The sequence below is a fragment of the Denticeps clupeoides genome, chromosome 10, assembly GCF_900700375.1.
Source record: "Denticeps clupeoides chromosome 10, fDenClu1.1, whole genome shotgun sequence".
Lineage (NCBI taxonomy): Eukaryota > Metazoa > Chordata > Actinopteri > Clupeiformes > Denticipitidae > Denticeps > Denticeps clupeoides.
Window position 1 is genome coordinate 19,682,605 of NC_041716.1, and position 12,732 is coordinate 19,695,336.

Below are 12,732 nucleotides of genomic sequence, written 5' to 3' on the forward strand. Positions count from 1 at the left end.
AATGGTGTCCCATCTTAATAGTCCTGGTTTTATAATTTACCGTAATTACACAGTGTGTTCATTAGGAAAAGGACAGAACTGTGTGTGAATCTGCAGCGTCATGCTAAATATGCTAAGAACACCAATCACAGGGTTACTCTACATTGTTCTTTGTTGATCTTGATAAACTGATTCAGGAAGGTCTTGTGGTGTCTTCCAGACCTTCTAATCAGAAACTTCAACTAAAATACTCCCTAAAGTGGAAAGTCAGATGAGCCCTAACTTCAAAATAAAGAAGGGCTTCTTCCACACAGAATGGTTGCAATGTGTATAAAACCACTGAAAACTGTCTCATTTTTTATCAGTGCAACTTTTATGGCAACGTCTGGTGATATGGTGATATGGTGATATGTCAAAAACCTCTTATTGTGTTGTGTTTTATCAGCTTGAGGTTGTGGGAGGCATTCAACTCAGCGGTGACATACCATACTGACCCTAATATGGGGCAGCCCCTCTTTTTTTCTAGACAAATTAAAACGAAACATATACAATTATTTATACAATAACTGGCGTTGATCATTTTATCCAGGCCGCATATGTATGTACAGTAGTTCCCAGCTCTGAGTTCTGACGTCCAAGCTGTCAAACCTGTGACCTTTCTGCAGCATGAAGTTGGGACCAAGGGATGTCAGGTTAGGATTGACACTGGTATGAGGAGCTTTGGTCATGAAGATCATCTTATCTACTGTATTTTTATTTTGTGTATTAGAATGAATTGATGTTAGAAGTTGAAGAAATAGTCTTACCCCCTTATGCTTTACAGTTCCCAGCATCTGTGGAGGACCAGGAGTGAGACTATAGGATCGTCCATGTGTTTTTTTGCCATTTCTTTTAGATGGACCGTGAATGTTATTATGTTTAATTGAGTGTATCTCTCACTGCCCGGGATCCAACTTGGCAGAGGCACAAAACGATCAGACTGGGACATTTCTGGGAAAGACCCTTGTTTTATAGCAGAAGGCACTTTCCAATGTTTTAATTAAGCACACTAATCTAATGGATGGATAGCGATGACTGGAACAGTTAATGTCACGGAGTGACAAATGAGGATGGAATTTATCATTTTATGATGATAAATGCTCACTATGTAATTTTGTAGAATGAAGGTTAAAAATATACAGACAGCTGCAGACGAGATGAGCCGCAAGGAAACAAAGCCGAACCGTCTAGGAATCTGACTGTCTCTTTGTGCCTTGGGACTCGGACCCCATCTCAGCTTGTCACTTCTCTTTCCCGCTCAGACATTCTTCAAAGGGATTTCTCCTGTTTGCAGTTCAGCCCAGTTCTGTCAGGATCGCTGGGATATGAAAACTCTTCCTCCTCGTGATGTAACGTGTGACGTGTCATCTGCTTTATTACACAAACATTACATCTGTCATGACATTATGAGTATTATAAACTATTAACCATTAACTATCCCATACATTTCTGTACATTTCTGTACTTTCTGCAGATATAAACAGAGTTCCCGTAGAAGTGAGGACCATGTGGTGATCCCAATCCTCCCACTCCCCCCCACTCAGTGTATCTAATGTTCGCAAAGTGGCTGTTATCTGTAACAGAGAGCAGAGTAGCCTGATTATCAACTGGACTTTGGAAAAACGGTGAAATGCTCCAGGGGCTGAGTCCTCACTGTCCCGTCTGTGGGGACACAGTGGAGGCAAGGGAGATGCAGGAAGCGGGCGATGGGCTGTGATTCGGAAACCGCACCCTTTAGAACGGGAGGGAAGGAAATTCCATGATAAGAAATTCATTACCTTTCATGTCTGCCAGAGAGAGGGAGGGAGGTGGGGACAGTGGTGCTGATGAAAATGATTCAGAAGAACATGTAGACATGCTTTACCCTTCCCTGACCCCAGCCCTGCTCGTTACTGCCCCCACAAGGAAATGCACAAAACTACAGGTTGGGGGTTAATCAGCGTCAAGCAAAGCGTATTTGGGAGAGGGATATTCCTAACCAGTTTACTGAGGAGGATTGGAAAGAAGCTTTTGAAATCACCTGATTGTTTTGTTCAAGTAATCGATCAATGGAACCCAAGATGAAATATTGCAGACGTTGCACAAAACCCCAAATATTTGCTGCTAGATTGGTCATTCTATATCACTTAAATGTAGGGAAGAATGAGTACTGTACTTCCACCTGATCTGAAAATGACCATTCACCTCATAGATCGCATAGCTACAGAGACTAGCAGAATTTTCAAAGTTAAAAGTTAAAAAAGATCTGAGACTGTGTCCCTTACTCCCGTAAAATACAAGCTGCTGGACAAACGAAGGTGTTCTGACTGAGTGGGTTAAGGAATGGGTTAACTATGGGGCCTGCTGCTGGATCATCTTCCAAGTGACACCACAGATACTGAGCTTACCTCCTCAAGCCAAAACGGGTCTGAACCAAAACGTGCTGAAATATTGGTGATTGTGATGTACTGGTGGTGTGGGGCGGATGACGGGGGCATTTAACCGGTTCTTGTTGTTTTTTCTGTAGTGTGTAGTGAGCAGTGTGTGTCGGGATTTGAACCGGCAACCTTCCGATTACGGGTCTGTTTCCTTACCTGCTAGGCCAACCACTTCCCCCAGGGAAGTTTAAGTAAATTGTGAAACTCCAGGTGTCAGTGTAGTGTTACAATTTGTCTTAGAAAGAAGTGTGGCCATTACCAGCAAGGATAAATCAATGCGCTCTGCTCTTCAACGCTGGCCTAAATGTGCCTTAAATTATAGGTGAACTCTAGTGAATTGACACATCCATGCTCTTTATAACGTTCACAAAAGTTGTAGAATGTTTTCAGTTACCAATAAAACAACTCAAAACACTCAACAATTAATCACAATGCATGAGTATCATTTGATAATCAAACTGAAACCGAATCGATTTGTAAGGTGTGGGAAGTTTCACACCCCTTCTTTACAACCCTGCAAGCTCCCGAGTGGCTACACATCAAGTGCTCTCACCTCACTCCCAGACACTTGATGCAGGCTCTTTTCACAAACACAGAGTGCGTTCCTTTTCAATCTGAACACTCATTTGTTGTGTAGGAACATCATTAGGCATGTCTTCCCCTGTGTGTGTGTGTGTGTGTGTGTGAGAGAGAGAGAGAGAGAGAGCAACGCCTCTCTGTGGTCATCTGGGAGGAAAGAGGAGATGGCCGCTGTATTAAAAAAAGAAAAAGGAAACTCAATGAGCCGGCCAATAATAGCAATCAATCAAGGACAAAAAGGTGCATTACCCAAGTTGATTTGTGGGGTAGGTGGACCCAATCCCGGGAAAATGGCTCATTTGGAGGTGGGAGTGAATTTGATCAGTTAGACACAAATACTCTTCCAGGAACTGTTCCGCACTGCTGCGCTGCTCCTAAAAGCATTCAGATGATCATGGATGTGTTAATGAGTCCCACTGGTGTGTGTGTGTGTGTGTGTGTGTGTGTGAGTGAGAGAGTGTGTAAAGAGTGTAGGATTTTTTTTCTGTATTCTAAGTGTCTGAGCCTCGTCCGTTTTCTCTCGTAATGCTTTTTCATTAGAGGCGTGAGATGGTGGGAAGCCAGCACTCTCTCACACTCAGCACAGTTTTTATTCTTCTCTTCTTATCCCCCCTACTCCCTCTAACACTTTTAATTGTCTTCCCCCTCACTGAGCTTCAATAATAAATAAAAAAAAAACCTGTCCTGCATCCAGCATGGGTAATTAAAGCATTTGGGGTCAAAACTGATGTTTTATGCCAAATGCCGTTCATTCCATTTGATGTTGCAACATTCAAAGTTCCAAAGAAAGAACAGCAGACAGGATGAGATTAGACTAAAAAACAGGAGAAGGGAGAAGAGCTGCTGATGGATGGCATTGTTCCTTTTCCCGGCTGGCCTGTTTGCTCTTGTGCATTTCTTCCTGACCAGTCCTTTATGGTCTTTACTTACTAGGCTGCCGCTGGGCCTTTTCTAATATAGGGTGTAACTCAGATGTAATTGCTGGCGGGTGGTTAGCATTTTACCCTCGGGATAAAGCCAGTGGAAAAAGAGAATGAGGTAGTATTTAGTAGTATTTCAATAAATTTTATTAAAAATATATTATATGTTTCACATTATATATAATTACAATTGTTTATGTAGTAGAATGCACCTTTCCCATTAAATGTGACTGGAAACAGTTTTGCACAACAAGGTATGATTTTAAAATGTCAAATATAGAACAATGGTAAACAATGAAATGGTAAAAATAAAATTCTAATAACAGAAATAATGGTGAAAGTCTGTAGAAAGTTTCTACTTCTCATAAAGAGTTCTAAAGATTCCTAAGTTTTATAGAGCATAATGACTAAAATCTGCCTGCAAACTATTGGTTGATGATCTAATTTTTAGGGGGGAAAAGTCTTATCGGTGGGAAGTGATTAAATGTGTTGTGCAACTAAACACTTGTTATAAAAGCTGTCACACTGTAAAATACAGCATATGTGACACTGATTCAGGGGCTTAGTTACATTTTTGGGGATAGAGTCTGGGAATCAGAACCAGTCATTTCATTGTAATGCAATTAAAAAAAAATAGTTTTCTACTCTTAAGTCCCCAAAAATGTATTTTCTCAAACTACAGTCACTTTTAGTTCCTACAATGCAAACACGCCATACAGAGGGAACTTCCACCAGTAGTTTTAGCAGCTTCCTATGTTGCATAAAGGCCTTATGTTTCTTTTCAGTTTCACTTTTCTTTTACCGATGGAACTGGATATTCCAAAGTAACTATCATTATTACAGTCTTTCTAACTTCTGGTGTCCCAAAAAAGTACATTACAGTCCCAATCTTCTGGTCCAAGGTTCTTCAGTGAGTGGTTTTGTCTATGTTTCCATCTTGAACAGGAAGGCTGTGTAATTGGGGTGGTGTAACACAATCCGTTTAATACCACAGATTACTAAAGCCCAAAATCCACCACATCTGCACCAGCCGCGAAATTTAGGGTTTTCACTGAAACGTCTCAATTAGTTCCTAATTTATACCTTCAGCCCTGGGTGAACTGATTTGTGGGGGAACTAATGGAGGAAATTAAAGTTGAAGTATGACCTTAAACACACCTCCTCCACCCATAAACCCAAAGTGGCTTCAGAAGTTACCACACCCCTGCAAAATCCCAATCCTGGGGTGAAATTCCTGCATCTTCTGGAAAGTTCCAATCCTGTCATTCAACCTTTGAGAAGCTTTTAGAACCACTTACTGTGGGAAAAATCACAACACTAAAGATGTTGCACTGGAGAGAATGTGCTGGAATGTCTGAGCCTCAGGCATTAGAGCGAATTTCTCCCTCTCCCTCTTGCTGAAATGAAGCATCTTTTATTATATTGAGGAAAATGCTCTTTTCCCTTCAGGCTCTCAGGATGTGACAACCTCCTGAGGTCTTTTTACAGTCAATGGATTGTGTTCCGTCATCATAAGCTGCCATTTTGGATGCCCAGTCAGACCAATGTCAGCCTCAGCCATGGGATTGTTCTTCCAAATGGCTGTTGTGTCTCTGAATCCAGGCTCTCAGTCCCTGGACAGGTGGGAGTGATGGTCCTAAGGCGGGGGTGGACTTTCTGGGTCACTGCACTGTAAGTGCCCGCCATGTTTTATGGCTCCGTCTGAGTCCATAATGGGCTAGAGGGAACGGGGTGTCGTAGATCTCACTGTGTTCCTTCCATCATTGCCCCGGTTTCCTCTGTGCTACCATTCAGTACACGTTTGATGGGTAACCACACATTCCGTCAGCCCAGAGGCTTATTTTCCAGTGTAATTAAGCCCCATCATTCAATCTTGACCTTAATCAAGTCTGCCAGCTCCACAGCTCTGAGTAGAAACATTTAGACAACCATCAACTTCTTACCACATAAGCTTGTTAAGCAGGGTCAGTGGTGGTCTAGCAGTTAAGGAAGTGGCCCTGTGATCAGAAGGTGGCCGTTTCGAATCCCAATCTGCCAAGGTACCACTGAGATGCCACTGAGCAAAGCACCGTCCCCACACACTGCTCCCCACACACTCCTCCCAAGTTAAAAGCAGAGGACATTTCTGCAGTGTATAACAATGACAATCACTTCACTTACACTTCAGTTAAGCCTCACTGGATATGTTTCCTGACCCTTCTGTTCAAATTCAAATTTGAGGGATGGCCCATTTCGACTGAGTTAAAGTTAATACTGTATCTAGTATTAACTAGATACAACATCAGGCTGATGTTGAAATCGGGTAATAAGCAAGAGCTATTCTTTAGCTATCATAACATAATTTGGCAATTGGCATATCTGCATCAACGTAAATTAAACATCAAACTCAAATATTATTTATTCACACAAAGCTGTGCACTCAATGTGAAAGTCTACAAAGCAGCAAATGTATTCTAAATGTATTTGTATTATTATTTTAAAAAGTAAAAAATCATAAATGCTGCATTGTAAATTTAAATATTTTGAATACATTATGAATACCTATCACAATTACCATGTATCCCAACCCTGAGTGGAAGACAATGCTGTAAGCTACTTTGTAGGTTTTATGTAGAACTACGTACTTAATCATCTCAGCTCCTGATGTGCTGACGTTGGTGTGGATGACCTGTATTAAATGAGTCTGCAGTGCAGAATTTTACTTGGCTTATCAAATGCCCTTATCCAGAGCGACTTTCAATCAGTAGTGACAGGGACAGTCTCCCCCTGTAGACACTCAGGGTTAAGTGTCTTGTTCAGGGACAAGTGGGGTTTAGACGAATGACTTTTGTGGTCTTCGTATAGATCTTCGTATAGATTACTACCAGTAATCTATATACAGGGAGTGCAGAATTATTAGGCAAGTTGTATCTTTGAGGAATAATTTTATTATTGAACAACAACCATGTTCTCAATGAACCCAAAAAAACTCATTAATATCAAAGCTGAATGTTTTTGGAAGTAGTTTTTTGTTTGTTTTTATTTTTAGCTATTTTAGGGGGATATCTGTGCAGGTGACTATTACTGTGCATAATTATTAGGCAACTTAACAAAAAACAAATATATACCCATTTCAATTATTTATTTTTACCAGTGAAACCAATATAACATCTCCACATTCCCAAATATACATTTCTGACATTCAAAAACAAAACAAAAACAAATCAGCGACCAATATAGCCACCTTTCTTTGCAAGGACACTCAAAAGCCTTCCATCCATGGATTCTGTCAGTGTTTTGATCTGTTCACCATCAACATTGCGTGCAGCAGCAACCACAGCCTCCCAGACACTGTTCAGAGAGGTGTACTGTTTTCCCTCCTTGTAAATCTCACATTTGATGATGGACCACAGGTTCTCAATGGGGTTCAGATCAGGTGAACAAGGAGGCCATGTCATTAGTTTTTCTTCTTTTATACCATTTCTTGCCAGCCACGCTGTGGAGTACTTGGACGTGTGTGATGGAGCATTGTCCTGCATGAAAATCATGTTTTTCTTGAAGGATGCAGACTTCTTCCTGTACCACTGCTTGAAGAAGGTGTCTTCCAGAAACTGGCAGTAGGACCGGGAGTTGAGAATGACTCCATCCTCAACCCGAAAAAAGGCCCCACAAGCTCATCTTTGATCATACCAGCCCAAAACAGTACTCCACCTCCACCTTGCTGGCGTCTGAGTCGGACTTGAGCTCTCTGCCCTTTACCAATTCAGCCACGGGCCCATCCATCTGGCCCATCAAGACTCACTCTCATTTCATCAGTCCATAAAACCTTAGAAAAATCAGTCTTGAGATATTTCTTGGCCCAGTCTTGACGTTTCAGCTTGTGTGTCTTGTTCAGTGGTGGTCGTCTTTCAGCCTTTCTTACCTTGGCCATGTCTCTGAGTATTGCACACCTTGTGCTTTTGGGCACTCCAGTGATTTTGCAGCAAGATATCTCACTATTTTTGACTTTTCTGAGCCTGTCAAGTCCTTCTTTTGACCCATTTTGCCAAAGGAAAGGAAGTTGCCTAATAATTATGCACACCTGATATAGGGTGTTGATGTCATTTGACCACACCCCTTCTCATTACAGAGATGCACATCACCTAATATGCTTAATTGGTAGTAGGCTTTCGAGCCTATACAGCTTGGAGTAAGACAACATGCATGAAGAGGATGATGTGGACAAAATACTCATTTGCCTAATAATTCTGCACTCCCTGTAGTAATATTAACCACAAATTGTACTGTAGTACAAAATGAAAGTACAGTATGAAATGAAGAGAAATCTTAATCAAATAAATATTTGGTGTAACCACCCTTTGTCTTTAAAACATCATCACATTTATAGGTCGCTTGTACACAGTTTTTGAAGGAACTCTGCTGGTAGGTTGTAGCAAACTAACCACAGAGGCCAATCAATGCCTACCTTATGGTATTACTTTATACGTTATTACTCTATAGCATTACTTCTCAGCACTGAGGACACCATTGATCAAAATCTGACCAAATCCAGCTGCAAACGTGCAAGACACCTCCACTCTGTTTCACTGTCACCTGCAGTACCACTCTTCAGTCCTTCTGTGGCTACAGCCAAATTTCTGACCACTTCAGGCCAAAAATCTCAGGACAGTAGATGGGTGTAACTGGGTTCCACTGGTTTCTGCCAGATTGTTGTGTTTTCTTTGTCTGACAACTTCTTCTGTGTTCCTCAACATGGCCTTTTTCTTTGTTCTCAGTCTACCCAGAATATTTTAAAATCTTGGTCTGGGAACACCCTGCTGTTGCACTACATCTACCTGGTGTCTTGTTGCTGCGTTCTGTCTTGGTGTGTGACTTGATGTCATGAAACTGTGAAACTAAATGACTGAGTTTCCTTTATATAATCGACTGATCAAACATAATCCAACAAAATCTCTGAAGTGTAAGCATAAATATTATGCTGGTTTGAAGTACAAACACCTTTGTAAATTTCTAGAAAAAACTATTAACTAAGAACTATTGTTGTTTACATTTATGAAAAACTTCTAGTTTAAAGCAGATTTATTCAATATGTATTCAAGTCACGAGCCAGTGCATTCATATTCTTTAAGGAAGCTGAATTTAGCCTCAGTGTTCTACATTCTAAATATAACTAATCATAAGGTTTCATTACTTTAGAAAATTACAGGTCTCTGCTGATTGGAATTGCAAACCATCTCCAAAACATTTCATGAAATGACCTAAAAAAAAACATGCCTCGTAAAAATAAATGTACAGCTAATTATTATTTTTTCTTTCAAGATGGTGGCTCTGGAGAGGCAGGTTTTTGACTTCCTGGGCTACCAATGGGCCCCAATCCTGGCCAACTTCTTCCACATCATCGTTGTCATCCTGGGCCTGTTTGGCACCATTCAGTACAGACCTCGATACATTGTGGTGGTAAGTGATGATGTTCCCGCTCATAGTTTTCAGATTTTTTTTCTGGAGGGTAGATATGAATTGTGATAATAGGAAAATATAGCTGTCAATGTGTGCTTTGCCAGGCTTTTGTGGTCAGAACCTGCAGTATGTTGCTTTCTAGCTCAGTTTGCTTTGTGTGTGTCCCGAATTTGTGGGGGGATTTCTGAAGGGGTTGCACGATATATGATCCCAAAGGTGGGGGTAGCGGTCCTGCTGCAGGCTTTGTTGCCCTCCTACGGCCCCCTCCACATCTCCTGATGTACTGGCCTTCTCTTGGTAGCGCCTCCATGCTCTGGACACTACGCTGACAGACACAGGAAGCCTTCTAGCCACAGCTCACATTGATGTGCCATCCTGGATGAGCTGCACTACCTGAGACACGTGTGTGGATTGTAGACTCTGTCATGCTACCATGGAAGCACTGTCAGCATTCAAAAGACAGAAAGCAAGGAACTGAGAAGTAGTCTGTGAACTGTGCCAGTATTGAGGATATCTTGCTAATTGCCTATAATTTCCACATGTTGTCTAAATTTGATCATCAATCAGTGTTGCTTCCTAAGTGGACAGTTTGAGTTCACAGAAGTGTGATTGGCTTTGAGTTTTGTTTAACTGTTCCCTTTATCTTTTGAGAAGTGTATTTTAGGTGCTGAATTCTGATAAATCTTATGCGTTTCTCATGAATAACTGGGTGGTCATGACTTCATACCTCAACAAAAGCATTTTTCAAAGCTGTGAGTCAGAGCTCCGCATAGACAGTCCTTCTTCATACTGTGGCAGGGTTCAAGTGCAGTTGGGTTCTGCACTTGAACGGGTAAAAATGTACAAATGCACACTAGTGCCTCAGCAAGGAAACAGGGGTTTAAACCATGTACATTCCCAATAGGAAATGAGCAATACACAATAAACATACTATAAATACTGAATGAAATACGAATCGTATTAAAAGTACACTATACCAGAGGCAGATGTTTATATATTTACGTGTGGAAGTGTGGCTGTATGTGAATTATTGTTACTGCCAAGGTGAAAAAAGCAATATTTTTAAAGATTTTTTTAAAAATGCGATGAAGAGTGTAGCAGTTTATAGTTCCTCCACATAAACCTCAGGCTTGACTTCAGCCACAGTGGGTGTTGGGAGCTGCTGGGTGGCTGCAATCAGGACCAAATTGCATTATTCCCCTTTCATTTGCTAATTCAGTACTTGGGTTGGAATATCTGGGATTTAATTGGGCTTTACTTGATGCCTCTCAGCTCAAGCTTTGAGTAAAGCGGGTGGAGTGGGGTTGGCTCGTATTTGCATTTGAATGGCTTATGCAGTTTTTTTTCTAGCCGCCATGCCCTTATTGTCTTGCATGGTAAACAGAAAACGGAGATTGAAGGCAAAGCCCATTGAAGGAAGTTCTTTAAAGTATATGGTGGTAAAGTAAATTAGTGACGGATAAAGGTTTGTTAAATAAAAGATAAAAGGGTGGTGACCGGGTGGTGCTTTGCAAGGCCTTTGTGGTCATTAACATACATGCTTCTGTTCTGTTACTTGTCTGCATTCGAAAACACGAGCTAAAAGGAACAAGAACCAACTGCAATAGAGACACAGTCAAGACCAAGACAGGTTTTTGGTCATCATTGTATTATGTTATCATACGCTGGCAAGAAATTACAGTGAGACAATATATCACACTTTCCCAACACTATGTCCAATTGGTCTTAAGCTGTGTCTCTAAAATGATGAGTACAATGCATGAGGTTGTAACAAAAAATGTTCTGGAGGCCAGAGTAGAATACTTGTTTTTAAAATCTGTTTTCTTTTTTCCTCAACAGTACATCATTTGGACGGCTCTTTGGGTGGCTTGGAATGTCTTCATTATCTGCTTCTATCTGGACGTCGGCAGTCTCAACAAGGTGAGGTTTCCCGGGTCCACTGTAGGTTATCTGTATTCTGGGTGAGATTTATGATTCACAAAGATTGTGAGGTTTTATGTCTGTGTGTGTGTGTGGCAGGGAAATCATTCCCAGACATGGAAAACAGTGGCATGCCTACAGAATTCCACAGAGGCAGATTGGTGTGTGTCTGTCTTCCTGTTAGAAAAAATTTACTTGCCTATCCCCAGATTTTCCCAGCATGCTCTACAGTGCACTGAAACAGCCATTTTCCAGTCTGACTGTGATGTCTGCTGGGATTTTTTTCACCTTGAAGCACAATTAACACATTTCTACGATGGGTAAAACAGAGCAACACCATTCTGCAAATTAGTTTTAAAACATGTCCACGCCGACAACAGCCAGTGGCGTCCAGGACCACACACAGGACCACGGCAACATCCGTGCATGGATGAGAGCAGTGTCTATTGGCCATGAGTTGCTTCTGAAGTCGCGATGTCCCCACCACGGGCCCTTCTTTGGCTCTCTGTCCTGATGACAGGTTTACCAGCTGATAGCTGAGACGCTCGGCTTCAGCTTTGGACCTGAGCGGCCCCTAAGGAGTGCTATCAAGGCATTGCAGAAAGGGGTCACAGCCGGTCACAGATGGGTAAATAATACACTTAGCCGAACATGCACAACCACAGACATGTTCTACATGCAAATCTGGAACATTGTTACAGAAGAACAACTAATCAATTATTTATTCTGCATCAATCTAATCCAGTAAAGTCAGACAGCCTATGTAACTTTTTTAGATTCAAGATTGAACTCAAGATTCAAAGCGTTTTGTATCATTATCATAAATTACATTTCTCTGTACAATGAAATTCTTTCTTTGCTGTCTGCATACAAATACAGAGTCAAGAATTTAATATAAATAATAATAATAATAATAACAACAATAATAATAGTAAAATGTTAATGAAGTGTGTAGATGTGTGTGTGTGCAGATGTGAATACATATTAACACATTGCAATGTGAGAAAAAGGAGCAGAAAAATTACAGTATGATATTTTTTACGGTTTTAATTTAAATATTTCAGTAACTTAATTTCTGTCAGACTGGAATGACACTGTGAACGTTTTAAAATTTGGAACCACCTAAAACGTCAATAATTTGGCAATAAATTACAATCTAACTGACAGGCTTTCAATATTTTATAGTATGTAGTAACATTATTTAGTGGTTGTTGAACAGTGTGTGTTTAGCATATTTGATGAAACCCATTGTAACTTGGGCATGAAGATCTTCCTGTGCTGGACAGTTGAGCGATGATGGTGGCAGGGAAGACGACATAGTATGGAATACCGTTTGGAGGCAGACTTAGGCAGTTTGTTTTTTATATATATATATAAATTGTTTTAAAGATATTTTAAATTATAATTATATATATATAATAAACCGTAAATCAGTTATATTC

At 40.7% G+C, this 12,732-nt stretch overlaps 1 protein-coding gene across 3 annotated transcripts in view; it reads left to right on the forward strand.

Moving 5' to 3' along the window:
* The window catches only part of nkain4 (sodium/potassium transporting ATPase interacting 4), a 40,526-nt gene that overhangs the window by 9,000 nt on the left and 18,794 nt on the right, over window positions 1-12,732 (forward strand). For all 3 annotated transcript variants that reach the window (XM_028994894.1, XM_028994893.1, XM_028994895.1), the window contains exons 2-3: window positions 9,233-9,370; window positions 11,210-11,290. In XM_028994894.1, the coding sequence (XP_028850727.1) occupies window positions 9,233-9,370; window positions 11,210-11,290 (219 nt within the window). The remainder of the gene's footprint in view (window positions 1-9,232; window positions 9,371-11,209; window positions 11,291-12,732) is intronic.